At 33.7% G+C, this 17,491-nt stretch overlaps 2 protein-coding genes across 2 annotated transcripts; both read left to right on the top strand.

Moving 5' to 3' along the window:
- The first annotated feature begins 587 nt into the window (after nucleotides 1-587).
- LOC131010756 (metal transporter Nramp3.1-like) lies at nucleotides 588-2,642 on the top strand. Its single transcript, XM_057938420.1, has 4 exons — nucleotides 588-1,293; nucleotides 1,398-1,534; nucleotides 1,615-2,267; nucleotides 2,333-2,642. Exons 1-4 carry the CDS (start codon nucleotides 671-673, stop codon nucleotides 2,540-2,542), a joined length of 1,623 nt encoding a protein of 540 aa, XP_057794403.1. The 5' UTR covers nucleotides 588-670; the 3' UTR covers nucleotides 2,543-2,642.
- A 9,876-nt stretch (nucleotides 2,643-12,518) lies between these two features.
- LOC131010755 (pumilio homolog 12-like) lies at nucleotides 12,519-16,375 on the top strand. Its single transcript, XM_057938419.1, has 5 exons — nucleotides 12,519-13,464; nucleotides 13,553-13,715; nucleotides 14,707-14,870; nucleotides 14,967-15,222; nucleotides 16,226-16,375. Exons 1-5 carry the CDS (start codon nucleotides 12,578-12,580, stop codon nucleotides 16,334-16,336), a joined length of 1,581 nt encoding a protein of 526 aa, XP_057794402.1. The 5' UTR covers nucleotides 12,519-12,577; the 3' UTR covers nucleotides 16,337-16,375.
- The last annotated feature ends 1,116 nt before the right edge of the window (nucleotides 16,376-17,491 follow it).

The following is a 17,491-nucleotide window of genomic DNA, read 5'->3' as shown; positions in this document are numbered from 1 at the left end:
TATTAATTAAGAACTAAAAAGAAAACTATAAATCCTAATTATGACATAAACATACCTAATAATTAATTATTTAAAAACAAAAAAAGTAATACTAAACCTTAATTGAATATAATAATCAACCCTAATCAATAATTTGAAGATATATCTAAAACACCAGGAAATAGAAAAACAAACTTGAAAAATTAGTAGCAATACACATGTATAATACCGAAAAATGGGATCGATCAGAATTCATATGAAATGTTGTATCCTTTGATAAAAAAATTAAACCATATAATGGGTGGTGAAATCAGAAACCAGTTCAAAAAGCTACACCCTTGCAAATTTTGACTTTTATCTTTTTGGGATACTCTTGCAAAAATCATAACTTATCATCCACTAACAAACTCAAGTTACTATTCAAAAGTGCTGATAGATTTGTCTGTCAAAAATTCAAAATAACCTTGTGTTCGCTGCGGAGAGTTTATTAGTATATTCTTAGTAACCAAACATGAAACATATCTATGACCAATGTTTTAAAATCCAATCTTAGAATACAAACAAACCTAAACTTTTTTTTTTTTTAAATCCCTATATTTAAACATAAGTATATCGTCAAAAAGAAAAAGAAAAAAACAGCAACCTCATCTTTCACGGTCAACGCAAAATTGGTCGAAAAAATAACAAACACATGCAAATTAATAATCTGATTCTCATAAATCCGATGACCTCTTCTCCCAACAGTCCCACTTCATTCTCTCCCCGCCACCACCACAACCACCACCACCGCCATGCCGACTCCAATCCCCTCCTCCCCTCGTCCGCCGCGCCGCTACCGATCCCGCCCCACGTCGCCCACGAATCAAGCATTCTCCTCCACAGCGTGGAGATCGAGAGCAGCGACTCCCCCGGCGTGGCGGTGCCGCCGTTCTCGTGGAAGAAGCTCTGGAAATTCACCGGTCCCGGGTTCCTGATGAGCGTTGCCTTCCTCGATCCCGGAAACCTGGAGGGCGATCTCCAATCCGGCGCCATCGCCGGCTATTCGCTGCTATGGTTGTTGCTGTGGGCCACGCTCATGGGCCTTCTCATCCAGCTGCTCGCTCTCCGCCTCGGCGTCGCCACCGGCCGCCACCTCGCCGAGATTTGCAGGCAGGAGTATCCTTTTTGGGCCGGCCTCATGCTGTGGTTCATGGCGGAGCTGGCGCTCATCGCTGCCGATATTCAAGAGGTCATCGGCAGCGCCATTGCCATCAAGATTCTCAGCAATGGCTTCTTTCCTCTCTGGGCTGGTGTCATCATAACTGCTTCTGATTGGTCTGTTTGTTTTCTTCTAATATTCATTGCATGTATTTAAGTGCAAATGGAACGTAAATTCATCTTTGCTAGACCATGCATATACACTGTTTTTTGTTGAACAGTTTCATCTTCTTATTCCTTGAGAACTACGGAATCAGAAAGCTGGAAGCCTTTTTCGGAGTTCTTATCACAAGCATGGCCATCTCTTTCGCATGGATGTTTGTGGATGCAAAACCCGGCGGCAAAGAACTCTTAGACGGTTCCCACCCAATTTTGATTTTTATAAAATGTCATCACTCATTGTGTATTTTGGTAGGTAGATGATTGTTTGTGGTGCAGGAATACTGGTACCTAGGCTTAATGCAGAGACAATTCCGAAAGCAGTGGGAGTGATAGGGTGCGTGATAACTCCATACAACGTGTTCCTCTACTCCGCCCTAGTCCAGTCCAGAAAAATCGACCTAAAGAAGAAAGGGAGAGTTCAAGAGGCTCTCAACTACTACACCATCGAGTCATTCGTCGCCGTCTTCATCTCCTTCTTCATCAACCTCTTTGTCACGGCCGTCTTCGCCAAGGGCTTCTACGGGACCCCGCTGGCCCACAATCTCGGCCTCGTCAACGCCGGCGATTATCTGGAGCGCAGATACGGCGGCGGCCTGCTGCCCATCCTCTACATTTGGGGGATAGGGCTGCTGGCGGCTGGGCAGAGCAGCACCATCACGGGCACCTACGCCGGCCAGTTCATCATGGGCGGCTTCCTGGACCTCCCCATCAAGAAGTGGCTGAGATCGGTGATCACCAGGAGCTGCGCCATCCTGCCCACGGTGCTCGTGGCGGTGCTGTTCAATAGATCGGAGGAGCTGTTTGATGAGCTCAATGAATGGCTCAATGTGCTTCAGGCCTTGCAGATTCCGTTTGCCGTCATTCCGCTGCTGCATTTAGTCTCCGATGAGCACATTATGGGGAGCTTTGTTGTTGGAACTACTATTGAGGTAAGCTAATACATTTTACACTAATAATTATTTGAGATTTTGAATTAATTTGTTTTGAATGGCAGAGGATATCATGGTGCGTGGCTGGAATCGTGATAGCCATAAATGGATATGTATTGGTGGACTTTTTCATATCACAAGTTCATGGCTTCATGTATGGAACGCTGGTGTGTTTGGTAGCAGCTTCTTACACAGCTTTCCTTTTCTATCTCATTTTACGCCGCACTCTCCTCATCACACCACGCTTTCATGGGTTTCATTTCTTACCTCAATAATTAAACCAATAACTTCAACTCTAACACCAGATTACATATATGTATATTAATTAATTGCCGATTCATGCATTCTATTATTATACACTACAGTGTTTTCTTCGTCAACTAGTTTATGTAAATTTTATATATGATTTGATTAGTATACTTTGTAAGATGTGTTGACTTGTTGTATGTGTAACTGGTAGTGCATATCAAAATCTCTTGATGTAATTAATTAATTCCTTTATTTTGAATGAGCTCAAGGAGAGCTATCTTGCATCCAAACTATATTGCAGTTTACTCTTGTTTGTTTGGCATAAATTTTGTTCTTGATATCAGAAGTAATATTAGTATAATTTAAAAAAATTAAATTCATGTGTTTGATTGAATTTTTATCAAACAAGAAAAGTAATAAAATATCTAAAATAAGAAAATGGGTAATTTTATTCACAGCCTCCATTTTACTCAGAAATTTCACCAAAAGCCCTAGAAATTGGGGATTTTATTTTGGGAAGAAATAGGGAAGGAGAGGAGGAGGAAGAAGAGGCGCCGGTTTCGTTGCTCCAGAGACGGCGAGAACCAGCGACGTCACCGGACGAGAGAGGGAGAGACAATGGAGCGAGAGTTAACGCAGAGAGAGGGAGGGAGAGAAATAACGCTGCGTACAAGAAAAAAAAAAAGAAAAGAAGAAGAGATGAATAGACGACGTGATGTTGCATTGTTGTTTAATACATTAATAGATGACGCTGTTGTAAGCGGGTAATCTATATTGGGCGGACGACAGCCTCAAAAAGATGTCATCTATGTTTCAATAGATGACGGTTTCTTAATTATGAGCGTCGTCACCGCTATTATAGACAACATGTCTTTGGAAGCGTCATCTATTCCTTAATAGATGACGCTTTTTTGTGATTGTCGTCTATTGCCGCCCATATAAACAACACGTTTTTGAAACCGTCATCTATAACAGGTTTTGAAATATGTCATTTATATTGTGTTGTCTATAAGCTGAATTCTTGTAGTGAATTTAAAATAATAATATAAATAAATATAAATGTACTATTACATCCTTGTAAGTTATAACCCCTAATTTCTTATAATGAATTAAACTCAAAAAATATGAAAGATGTGTATAGCCCCTCCGCTAATCACTAAAATTTGCAAAATATATATATTTGATGTGAGAAGGATCTTCATCTTCAAGAACCTTCATCTTCTTCACTCGTCACCAGACATGAAAATGCTTCACCCATCCCCCAAATTCCAACCATTTCTATCAAATATTAATTTAACTTAACATCCAAAATATCTATAAAACTTACGAGAATCGCATCAATGGCTCTGAAGCTGTCGACTGCCTCATACGACAACGTGTAGGTGAGAAGAACATTTAAGATCATTTTCTGTGCTATTCGTATGCCTCGGCAACACCAGACAAAGTCCAGCAGTTGAAAGCATTATCCGGCAACTTGTTAAGAAAAAGAGCTTCGTATTCCACCTTCTTCACACTTCAAATTAAAAATAAAAAAAGAATTGCAGATATCAATAGTTTCGATTCAAAGTGGCTATCATATTCCATCTTCTTCACACTTCAAATTAAAAAAAAAAAAAAAGTTTGAGTGGATTTTTAAAATGGCCACTTTCATATTGTAAAGATAAAAAATGTCCACTAAAATAAAAAACTTAAAAAATGTCCACTGTTACCAAAATACCCTTCACATTAAAAATTAAAAAAATGTCCACTTTACATCACCCCTTTAAAAAATCCCGCAATTCACAACCAATCGAATTCACAATCAGAATTTTTTGTTTGTGAATTCACAACCAGTCGAATTCACAATCAAAATTTAATTCACAACCAGATTTTTTTGGTTGTGAATTCACAACCTAAATTTAATTCACAATAAGAATTTTTTGGTTGTGAATTCAAAACCAGTCGAATTCACAACGAAAATTTAATTCACAGCCAGATTTTTTTGGTTGTGAATTCACAACCAGTCGAATTCACAACCTAAATTTAATTCACAATAAGAATTTTTTGATTGTGAATTCACAACTAATCAAATTCACAACAAAAATTTAATTCACAATCAGAATTTTTTTGTTGTGAATTCGACTGAGTGTGAATTCACAACCAAAATTTAATTCACAATCAGAATTTATTTTGCTTGTGAATTCAAGTAGTTGTGAAATTAAGTTTTTAAAGTTTGAATTGACAATTAAAACTAGAATTTTTTTTTTTGCGAATTCGAATTTTAGTTGTGAATTTAAGAATATTAAATTGTGAATTTATCAAGTTATTTGAAAATTCAAGAACATTAAGTTGTGAATTCATAGATCTAGTTGTGAATTCAAAAATATTAAATTGTGAATTTATAGATGTGATCGTGAATTCAAAAATATTAAGTTGTGAATTCATAAATTTGATTGTGAATTTAAGAACATTAAAAAAATAATCATACAGTTCGATCAAATTATTGTACAACACCAAAATACAAAAGTTCTTAACACAAAAGCTATGCTGCTGAGGATCAAGTTCTTAACACAAAAGTTTTTTCATCTCATACAAAAAATCTTCGTACATACTAACAAAAACTAATCAAAAAGTTCTTCATACATACAAAGTTCTTCGTACATAATAATCAAAAACATCAAACCAACAAAATCTCCAAACATCAAACCAAGAATATTAATTTGACTAATCACCCTCCTCACACCAAATCTTCTACAAACAGCCAACAAAATTCACAAACAAAAGTTCAAGCAGATTTGCAATAGTCACAAACAAAATTCCAGATCTACTTTTACAAGGAGAGAGAGAGAGCGAAATAAGGAGAGAGATTATAGATCTACAACACAGTACACAGATTTAAGCATCTTCGAATTCATCGGGGCTGCAGAACTCGGTATCGGAGGAGAATCGAAGACGCCGCCGCGTCTGGCGGTGCAGATCGTGTGGAGGCAGAGAGCAGTGGCGTCGCGTTCGCGCTCCTTCTTTTTTTTGACCGGCGATTTTGCCTGGGGAGAAGGCTCGCCGAAAGTTGCCGTGGCTGGGGATGTCTGCTGGCGCTGCATTGTTCGGCCGGAAGGTGAGCAGAGGCGGTGCCGCTATAAGGGAATGAAACCCTAGGCGGCGCGAGGGGCTGAGTTTTGGGGGGTTCCGTGGTGGTGGTTGTCACGGCTAGCCTCGGTGGTGGAGGGCTCTACGGTGGCTGTAGGGATTGGGTGGAGCGCTGTGGCGAGAGAGAGAAAGAGAGAGAGAGAGAGAGATGGCGGAGGCGACGAGGCCGGGGACTGCGGCGCTTCGCGGCGGAGGGCGAAGCAGGAGATGGCGAAGGCGACGAGGCCGAGGCGGCGGCGCTCCGCCAGCGATCTGAGCTCGAAGGGAGGGAGGGAGGGAGAGAGAGAGAAGGGGGAAGGCCGTGAGGGAGAAGAGAGTGGAGAGAGAGAAAGAAGAAAATGAGAGAGGAGACGTACTGGAAAGAGAGAGAGTAATATTTTTAAAGGAGGGTATTTCCGTCTTTTCAATCCAAAAGTGGACAGTTTTTATTATTTTTATCTTGGTGGACAATTTTTATCTTTACAATATGAAAGTGGATAGTTTTATATATTAACTCAAAAAGTTTTGCAGATAACAGTGGTTAACGGAGGAGCTATATAGATCAATCATTTTTTTAGAGTTTAATTTATTATAAAAAAAAATAGGGATTTTAAGGATATAATGGTACATTCTTATTTATTTATATTATTACTGATTTAAAATAGAAGCTGTAAGGGTATAATAGTACAATCATAATTGTTTTTATTATTTTTTTAAATAAGGGGCTATAGTGAGAAAATTAGAGGCTGTGTTTAACCCTAAGAAAAGTAGTGTAACTCCTCAGGATTCTCTAACTAATTTTCTTATATGTATTTTTCTCAATTCTTAGGATTTTTACATAGTTAGGGGTGTTTAAATATTGTTTGATTGAAACACATACTAATTTTTATTAAGTAGTGTTTTGCATTATTATTATTATTAAACTAATCTTAGTTTGATTTTAGAATTATGAGTCATGTGATACGTATCTTAACAATACATTGTTGTTACTATAAAAGTGATTATGATTATTTTGTTCATGTTAATTTGATTATTGTATTATTAGTTGATTAATTTAATTAATGAATACAAACCCATAAGCTTAATTAACAGTTTTAATTTATTGGTATTTTCAAACACATGATAAGGAGTTTGTTAAGACCCATTTTTATTTTTATTTAAACCATTAAGAATCAATTTTCTATGAATTATTTTCCTAGGACATTATCAATTAATATTACTTCATTGACAAACAAACATAGAGCTTTTTACTTTTTATCATTCAATAAATTGGCATAAATGTATTTTATTTTCTACCAGACTTATCTTAGAGCCGCGTGATAAAGTGCTAAGACTATTCAAAGTCGCGACCCTCATCTTTTTTTTTTCACGGGAAAAACCCTCATCTAACCCAATCTAATTTAACTTTTTAATAAAATATTCATTTCTCTTTCATCCTTATACACAACCCACAACTTAATATAATCTGTTTTCCATTAATATTGACACCGAAAACCTAACATATGTTTTCTTTTTAATTATCTATTGTGTATAATAATTTTATGTTATATTTAAAAATACAGTAACTTTTTTTTACTTTGCAATATTCATACTAAAAATAAATAAAATTTACAGATTAGACTATAAAATGAAAAAAAACAGGGAAAATAAAGTATTATTAGGAAAAAGAGAGGTTTAATTTTCTTGTGAAAATATAACAAAATTAAGCTCTATTTAAGGGGGGGGGGGAATCAATAAGAAGTATAATAAAATTTTATAAAAATTATACTTGTAAAATATGTTTAAAATAAAATTTTAACACACGAGTAGAAAGATGTCAAATGTCAAAATATGGTAAAAAGGTATCAAGGTCACTTAAGTTTCTTTGGCCGCCTTTGGCTGAGCTTATAAGCTCTTTTAAAGTGTTTGGTAAAATAAGCTCCCAAACAACTTATAAGTTCCAAAAATAAGCTTCAAGAGCTTAAGCTCCCCAAAAAATAAGTTCCTTTACCCCAACTTATTTTTTTATAATCTCATATGCAACAATTATTTTTCAACTATAATTTATTATTTTCATTATATATCATTTAAGTTCATTTTTCTTCGATTTTCTCTCTCTAACAAAAAATTATCTCTCTAGCTTATAAGCTCAATTATCTAAACACTTCAACAACTTATAAGCTCTTAAAAATTACATCTTATAAGCTCTTAAAACATCTTATAAGCTTCAAGAGCTTATAAGATCTTTAAAATAAGCTTAGCCAAACACCCTCTTAAAGTCATGTAATTTAATATATATGTGAACAGAAATCCCATTAATTACTGCATCGCGGTCACATTATAAATTATCCAATACTTTTATACTCCATTTCTAAAGGTCTTTCATTAGATCAATTGTGCTGTTTATAGCACATCTAACTTTGGCTCGGAGAAAGACAAATAATTAAGGAAAGAGGCAGTGAGGCACTAAGTCAATAATTGAATTACCCTAAGACATTCTTTTTTCTTTTTTTGAAAACAACGGACATTCTTATTTAAAACAATAGTCACTTTTATTAAAAATATATATTTTTCGTGATAAAAGTTTTTTAAAAAATAAAAATTTATAATGGATTTATCACTTTGAACTAGTGATCCAAACTTCGAATCTTGTAAGCGGCGAAATTTTTATTTTTTTGGAATCACTAATTTTTTTTTTCATTTTTTTTTATTTAGAATAATTGGTACTTTTATAAAATATTTTTTGTGCCAATTTATTGAACTGGGAAAAAATAAATTAAAGTCTTTCTCTATTAAACAAGAAAGTAGTGTCAATTGAAAATATTGTTTGAAATGCTTGGAATGTGCCTTAATATTAATTAATTTATTCAAGTGTGGTAATCGGACTTAGACAAAAATCTTTATGAGTTCACTCTTATTATACATGTGGATCCAAACTAGACTTGCATTTATTAATAACAATATGTATAAAAATGTGGTGATTTTAAGGATATGGGTTAATAAAATTAAAAATTAAAAATTAAATAATTAGATATTTTGTGTACGAATTAAATTAAAAAATTAAGAAGATGTTACGTGAACCAACCGAAAAGAATACTTATTTATTACTCGTTTCCAACAATAGGTACCTTTTCGACAATAATTGATATTCACACAAACAAATATGGGTCGAATTGGGAATAAAATAAATGTGAGCAGCTGCGCGGAAATTAGGATGGAAGAGATGGTCGAAATTACCAGCCGCCGCGTCCACGTCACTCATACTGCCACTGGCATTGGAGAGTAATGTATGCATGAAATAATTTTATAATTTCCATACAATTGCATGCAACTTAATTTCCATTTTCCACATTGCCTTTTAATTTAGACAATATAAAAAAAACAGAGATGATACTATTTTTATAAAATCAATGATTTTAAATAAAACAAAATTAGTTATGATCATGATTCATACTGATGAAAGAAAAATACTAAATACTCCCTCCGTCCCATAATAAGTGGCCACATTTCCTTTTTCGTCTGTCCCACTATAAGTGGCTACTTTCTAAAAATGGCAAAAGTTTACTTTAATTAAGTCAACAATTACTCACTAATTTGGTCAACAATTGTAGGCCACTTTCTACAAATGCCAAAATTACTTTAATTAAGTCAACAATTACTCACTAATTTGGTCAACAATTGTAGGCCACACTCTATTAAAACATATAACACTCAATTTCTTAATCTCCGTGCCGAAAAGAATGTGGCCACTTATTATGGGACGGAGGGAGTATTATTCATGATAGCATGCATATATATCATATGTGGGTATCACTCTGGACACGGTTTGAAGAAGAAAAAACGAATTATAAGTTGGACTGTCATTTGGAGAAGACACGGTATTGACCAACTTAATTAAAGGTAATCTTTGAATTTTTTTTTTGAGGAGAGGTAATCTTTGAATTTAACTACAATTAGAAACCTGTAACTGAATGGTTTAACTTTTATTGGAGGTTGAGTGTCAAAAGCTTCGTCAACTTTGACTCAATTTTATTTCTAAAACTGTATCGGAAGATTCAATTTAGTTTTTAAAAGTATATCGGAAGATTTGGGGATTAAGGCAGTTTGAGAAGAATCCTTCAATTTCTTGTTCAGTCGTTGGAAAATTTTACATAACTAGCATTATTTATTTTGGTACAAATTAAAAATTAACATTATAGTTAAATTTAATTTGGTTTTTTTCCCATACATTATGAAATTAATGTTTGTTCGAATTTTCCATAAATTACATTTTTTTTCCAAATCAAAGCTTATGTGGTAAAATTAAAATTGATGTGACGTTTTGATTTTTTTAAATTAAAAAATAAAAAGAAATTCAATGGGCCACAACTGAAAGCCGCACGGCGACTTGAAGGTATCAATGATAATGCAGCAAATAAGATAGTTTTTTTTTTTTTTAAATTACTCCATTCATCCACTAATTCAAGGTCTAGGAGGCAAAACACGAATTTTAAGAAAAAATATATTTTTATTAGTTGAGTGGAGAAAGGAACCCACAAAGTGTATTGTTAATTAGTTGAGTGGATAAAAAGCATATTGTTTATTGAGACCCGCCAATTAAAAAATAAATAAAAAGTTACTAAAAATAGATAGGTCTTGAATTGGTGGACAGACTAAAAAGGCTAGTAGGCTTTGAATTAGTGGACGGAAGGAGTATAATTTATGAGAAAAACCAAAATTTGACTATATATAATGTATGAATTTATAGTCAATTAACCCTTTATCCTATCACTTAAAATAAACATATCTTAAATGTAAAATTGTAATACTTTTGTTCCTTCGTCACAAACAATCTTAGGTAGGCACATATTTTACAAATTATTATTTTGAATAATAATAATAATAATAATAATAATAATAATAATAATAATAATAATAATAATAATAATAATATTTCTGCGATTTGAATATTATATTATAAAGTTTTTTTGCTTTTTTGGTGGGTAAGTAACTTCGTGCTACTCGGCTTGCGCTTAAACTTCAAGATATATACTTAGAAAAGTCACTTTTTAATACTCAAATAAGTAAGGAGAAATTACATTTTAACAATCGAATAATTGACCCTTTAACGAAAATATCTTGAAAAGTACCATTTAAATACCAGAACTAAATTTTTGTATTGTTCATAAGTTTACTGGTTAGTCTGACGTTAATTTGGATTTAAACATAAATATTTTAATATTGAGGAGCATCTATTGTTGTTTCGTTTTTAAATTTTTTAAAATAATACTCCTCTGTTAAGAAAGAATATGTATACCAAATTTTGACACGAGTTTTGATAAATATATTAAGTAAATGAGTGGAGAAATAAATCTATTTTTATTGTAATGTTACGATCATAGAGATAATTCTTTTTTTGATTGGTGATATATGTGATAAAATTGTGACTAAATTGAAAAAATGAAAATATATTTTAATAAATTTATTATAGAGTAATATTTAAAAATAAAATATACTACATGTTTTTAGACTACAAATAACAATGACCAACTATACTATATTAAAAAGGAGTTTTCAATTTCAAAATTGAGTGACAATTTTGTAGTTAGAATAAAATTGAAGGTTTATATATAAGCTATACATCTTTTTTTTTTTTCCTTTTCTTTAACTTCTTATTTTTCTATTTTTTTTTTTTAAATTGTGAAATTCGACTAATTATAAAATATTTGATGTGCATATCAAATTAAAGATCATGACAAGAGCTTTAATTTGATATATGTTATGTAAATATTGAATTTAAAATATAAAAATTATATTTATTTAAAGATTAAGACTTAAGAAAATTCTCTCTTTTCTCTCCTCTTTTTTTTTGAATAAATCTATTAATTTTTTCAATTATCTTTTAGCTTATATTGTTTTCATTTTTTAAAATATCATTTTTTATTAATATGAATTATTCTCTATTATTTTTATATTAAACTAAAATATATTTATCTTAAATTATAGTATTTTTAATTATATTTAGAATTTTTATATAATAATCAAATAATCAATTTTAGATATAATAAAATATAAAAATATTTTTCGTGCAAATACTAGTTTGATGAATGCTCGACCACCACCTCATCAATTAATTAACAAAAAAAGAAAATCCGTCTCCTCAACCAACCATGGTCGACGACCCATCCTCAATAGACCACAAAGTTTCTCCACTTCTTTTATGATAAGTGTCAATTTGTTATTAGTTTATAAATTTTTATATTGATATTAAGTTAACTGTTTAATATATTTGGTATATTATATCAAAATAAAAAAATTAAAAACATCTATTCTATGTAAATAGACACTCATCTTGTTATAGTTGTACATATAATATAACTATATTATTTTCTGTATATATAACATCAATTTTCACTATTAAAACTTCATCATTCTCTCTTAATTTATTAATATTATCTTAATTAGTATTTAATACAATTTAAAATATTATGATTAAAAATGATAACAAAATAATTGTATAAAATATTGTGATTGAGTGATTGGAGTGGTAATCGATAAACGATATATTCAATATAAATGTGGTTGGATAGGATGGATATAATGATATGGAAGAGAGAAAAAAATTAATTAAATATTGAAGAGACTAGTAGAGTGTGATTGGGGTAGTTGTTGATAACTATGAGATGTAGCGAGAATGTGAGATGATAAATTATGAAGCAGAATCGTGGCCGATTATTGAATTTTGGAATATTTTTATTCGTTTCGTGATAAAAATATTAAATTAGTACTATAATTTCACAAAATACTCATTAAACTAAGGAAGTTCCAAAAGAAATCGAAGCAGAAGAAGATAGATGTATATATAAAAAAAATGAAAAAAATAAAGAGAAGGTAAAAGGAGTGTCCCTACCCTCCCTCCCCTATAAATAAAACCCCTGAGTAAACCCCTCCCTACAAAATCTTCAACCCAAAAACACACACACACTCGCAAAACGGCGATGGAGCCACATATCTTTGAAAATCTATGCTCTTCGCCCTTCCAACCGCCTGAGGATTTCTTCACCCCGGAGGCGTACCGCTTTTTCCCCGCCGCAAACCATCGCCAAACCCCTCTGATCACCGAGTCCGACCAAACAATCGAATCAGCCTTTTCCAGGCTCAACCTCGCCACCAATGTCCGATTCCGGTCCCAGGAGGCGTCGTTCCACGGCCATCCCGCCGCCGTCGACGTAGGCGGAGCAGCATCAATTCCGCCACCAATGGCTTACGGGGGAAGCCAGCAGCAGCAGGCTTTAAATTGGGCTCAGGCTTCCAGCGTCAATGGGCCTCTCGGCCTCCCTGGGGCCCGCCAGAATATCAATGTGGGCTCCAGTTTCTCGGGTGGGGGCCCATACGTTCATGCAGGTGGTCATATTCATAATCAATTGATAAACTGTTATCAAAGACTGGATTTTTGTGATGCTAACAACTCCGATGATTTTGACTACCATATCTTGCATGGCAAGGAATCCCGAAGGTACAACGTTCCGGTTGTACCTTTTACTCGAAAGAATAATTCTTTTGCAAATTCTTTGTATACTGATCAGCAGTTGTATAAGTTGGCGCACCATCTAACTATTGAAAACATGATTGGGAAAATTGTGTCCTTGGCCAAAGACCTAGTTTGGAGCAGCGTCTTGATTTTGAAATTGGAGGTGGGGATGAGTGATAATGAAATCGAGATGATTGTGTTGGAAGTTATGGAGTCTTGTGATGATTTGTTGAGAAATCAGTTTGGTAGCCAATTTGTGCATAAGCTTTTCGCGGTGTGCAATGAGGATCAGAGGACTAGGATCATCATGGCCCTCACCAGAGTTCTCACTTCAATTTGTCTCAACCCTTCTGGGTATGAACAAAATGACTTTTTTGTTTGTTTGTTTGTAATAATTTGCATATTAATTTATAAAGTTGTGATGTGGGTGATTCATATACAGGGCTAAAGCAATACAGAAGTTGTTGGAGAAGCTGAATACGCCTCAGCAAATATCATTAGTTGTGGCTTCTTTAATTCCTGATGCCTTTGTCTTAGCCACCGACTGCAATGGTCAACATATCATACACTTCTGTGTTAAGCGTTTTCCTGGGGAATATACAAAGGTAGTAGACAAAGAAAATATTAATTTACTTTGAACTATTGATTGTCATGTACAATTTGGCCCATTATGCATGGGATTACTTGGTTTGACTTGTTCAATTATTGTGTTTACTTGAAGATTCTATGTGTTCAAATGCTCCTCAGTTAATTGTTTGAGTACTAGTAATTGTCTAGTTGTCTCATTTCCTGTTAAGTTTTAGGGATTCTATCCTTTGGTTCTGATTACAAAGTACATAGGGTTAATAACTTGCCAATTCTTGGGATCAATGTTGTATCCTATATATGAACTAGTATTGGTCTAAGCAGCCTTTATACAGGGGAGAAGTTGAAGATTTAATTACTCGTTTTGATGTTTTAGTGGTCAATAGTGATGGTCTTATATAAACGAGGCTCGTGCTTGTTTGTGCTAAAGCTTGTGGTAGACTGATGCTTCTAGGAAACTTTTGTCATGTTAAACACGCAAAGCATTGCGAATGTCACGACAACTTTTCTTATTATATACTCGACCATCTGGAGCTTTATCTTAGAACTCTTGAATGTCTAATGTAGGGTGCTTTTAGGCCTTACTTTAATCTAGCTATACAGTAAAAGTAAAGTCCTTCATTTCACACACAAAATATCATTCAATACCTAATTTCCTACTCCTACCATTTCCCAACTGACTTCGCATTATGGTCTCTCAGATCAATCAGTAAACTATGACCGAACTTAGAGGTGGAATGCAATTCCATGTAACTTGGTCCATAATCGGATTTTATTTATTTTGTAAAGAAAACTTCCCATTCCTATATGTCCTCGTGTGAAACAACTTGAATCTTGTTTTTGTTGTTATCTTTTTTTTTTTTTCGTGCTTCTCAGCATACAGTAATGAATCTTCCCTGGGAATTGTAGTGTTTTTTTAGATAGACCTAGAAATGGTGGATATTTTATTGATCTATTATTATGTCACTGTGCGGCTCAATCATATATCTAATATTGAATTTTAAATGGCAGCACCTTCTGAAAGTGATTGCAGAAAACTGCTTTAGAATTGCAACTAATAAAAGTGGATGTTGTGTGATACAATCATGCGTGGAAAATTCTCGTGGAGAAACAAGAGAAAGATTAGTAAGTGAGATAATAGAGAATGCTGTGCAGCTTGCTGAAGATCCTTATGGGTATGATTCCAAACCTATCTGATTTATTTCATTGAGGCTCAACTAATATCTGCAGCATTATTGAATCATTTTATTGTTCATTCTTTTGACATGTAGAAACTATGTGGTGCAACATCTTCTCGGGATGAAGATGCAAAAAGTCACGATATATCTTCTGAGACAGTTCCAAGGCTGTTTTGTGTCTCTTTCCTGCAACAAGTATGCCAGCAATGTAGTGGAGAAGCTCTTACAATCGGGAGAAGTGGTTTCTGCAACTATTGTCTTGGAACTGCTGAGAAGCCCAAATGCCTCGATGCTTTTAGTAGATCCCTTTGGAAATTTTGTCATTCAAAATGCATTGTCGGCAACAAAGGTGAGATATCCCACTTTGCGTTTCAATGTTTTTTTTGCTTTAGGTTTCTATAGTTTCGTATCTTGGAACCATTCACTCTGCTAGTCCTTAAATTGTGCATGAGTTCATCTTCATCCCCAATAACATTTATTTGTGCTCTATAGCACTAAAATTACTCGGGCCTCGGAGATCAACATATTACTACTCTAAGGAGGGTGTTTACTATTCAGGATTCACAATATACATTGTTGAGTATCTTTATCATAATTATTAGGATGTCTCCAATCCTACCCCTTTCAATTGGATATGACTCCAGCAAGTTATCCCAAATTCTAGAAATTATCAAGGGCCTTAGGATATCTCAGGTTTCTAATCTATCTTAATAAACAATAGATTATCATAGTTTCTAATCCATCTTAATAAACAATAGATTAGCATATAGTACTATTTTAATCTACTCCCTCCGTCCATGAAATGAGTACCCATTTGGGAGTGACACGAGTTTTAAGAATTGATTAAGTGTGTGTAAGTGGAATAAAAAGGCCCATTTTTATTGTGAGTGGGCTGTGTGAGGTACACTTACTAAAAAAGGAAATGAGTACTCATTTGGTGGACGGAGGGAGTATTTAGTAAACGCCCCTTAACAATACAAGTAACACATAAATAGATAAAGATATTGCATGCTTAAATAAAAAGTAGTATCCTTGATGACCCTAGCCAGAATATTTTATAGGAAAATCCTATTAATTTCATTGTGGCTGGATATATAATTGGTCAAGTAACTATAGCTGGATAACCAGATATGCCCTTGTTTAAGGTCTTAGCGAGAGAAGCTATCATGAATTTCTATTTGCCATTGCCTAATGACTTGAATGTACCAATTTTACTGGGATTTCTTGAAGTTGAAATTTGAATAGATATCAGCATAAACGCCTTCCAATATTTTCAATGGATGTGAACTGTTCAGCCTTAATACACGGGGTTTTCGTAATGCATATGTCTCGTTTGTTCCTAATTTACACAGGGAAGAGTCTTTGATTCTTTGGTGAAATTGATCCAAGTTAATGCAGCATCCATGCAAAGCAATCTTTATGGGAAAAAGATCCTTGCTTGGTTTGACAAGAAGAAGCCTTAAAATGCCTCTAGCTAGCTTCTTACATTATAAAGATGGTGGTGTATAGGAAAAAGATCCTTGCTTGGTTTGACAAGAAGAAGCCTTAAAATGCCTCTAGCTAGCTTCTTACATTATAAAGATGGTGGTGTATATTTTGTTGTTTTTCTACTTGTTTAATTGTTTGTCTAATTCATAGGTATTTCCATCCAACTGCATATTTTTGAAGTAGCCCTTCGGATTCAACTAAGCTAAGCAATGTAGAGAGTGTTGTACATAAATTGTAAATTTGAAGCAGCTACACGTATTATTAACTCAGTTACTATAGCTGAAGTTTGCACATTCATTATGGTTTTTCCCCATCTTTGTATGTTGAGTTACATTCTATGATTTCCTTACTTTGATAATAAGTAATTAAGCCAAGCATTGAACTTGCGATTTGCTAGGCTACATTACGAATAATATATGTAAGTGCTAACTCATTTGGCTTATTTCTTTTTTTCATATTAATTTCCTAATTATATTATTCAGAAGTTTTTGTTCCAATCCCATAACTATCGGGATTTTGGCGATGCCTCGTTAAAGTATATCCAACTAAATTATGCATATATCAGTGTATCTCCATATATTGTTTTTTTTCCCCTTCTCCATATAGTGTTTCTCATAAAAGTTGGATATACTTCCCGATGATATTTTCCTCTAATATATATCATGCTCATGATTCGGGGTTGAAAATAGTTTATAGTTGTTAATAATTAAGTTTTATTTTATGGTTGATATTAATATTAGGGTTCATATTTGGGTTTATAGTTATTTTTAGCTCTTTATGGTGCTTTCTCTTTAATTGCAAATACTCCCTCTGTCCCAGCTGAAATGTCCTGCTTTCCTTTTTGGGTTGTCCCACTTGAAATGTCTTGTTTCCTTTTTTGGCTATACACTCTCTCTCTATACTTAATATTTAAATAATTTCCACCAACCCACTTTATCTATTTTATACACATTTCTTAATCTCCGTGCCGAAAAGAAACAGGACATTTAAGCTGGGACGGAGGGAGTATATTATAAGAAGATAAGATAATCAGAAAATATAGAAAATTTTATCATTCCACACTTTTTTATCTCATATTCTCTATGGTGAAAATATTATTACACAAATGCTCAAGGTAATATTATCATGAT

This window comes from Salvia miltiorrhiza, chromosome 2, assembly GCF_028751815.1.
Source record: "Salvia miltiorrhiza cultivar Shanhuang (shh) chromosome 2, IMPLAD_Smil_shh, whole genome shotgun sequence".
In the NCBI taxonomy this organism is placed as follows: Eukaryota; Viridiplantae; Streptophyta; class Magnoliopsida; order Lamiales; family Lamiaceae; genus Salvia; species Salvia miltiorrhiza.
Note: the sequence above shows the minus strand (reverse complement) of the source record. Positions and strands in the feature narration are given on the sequence as shown.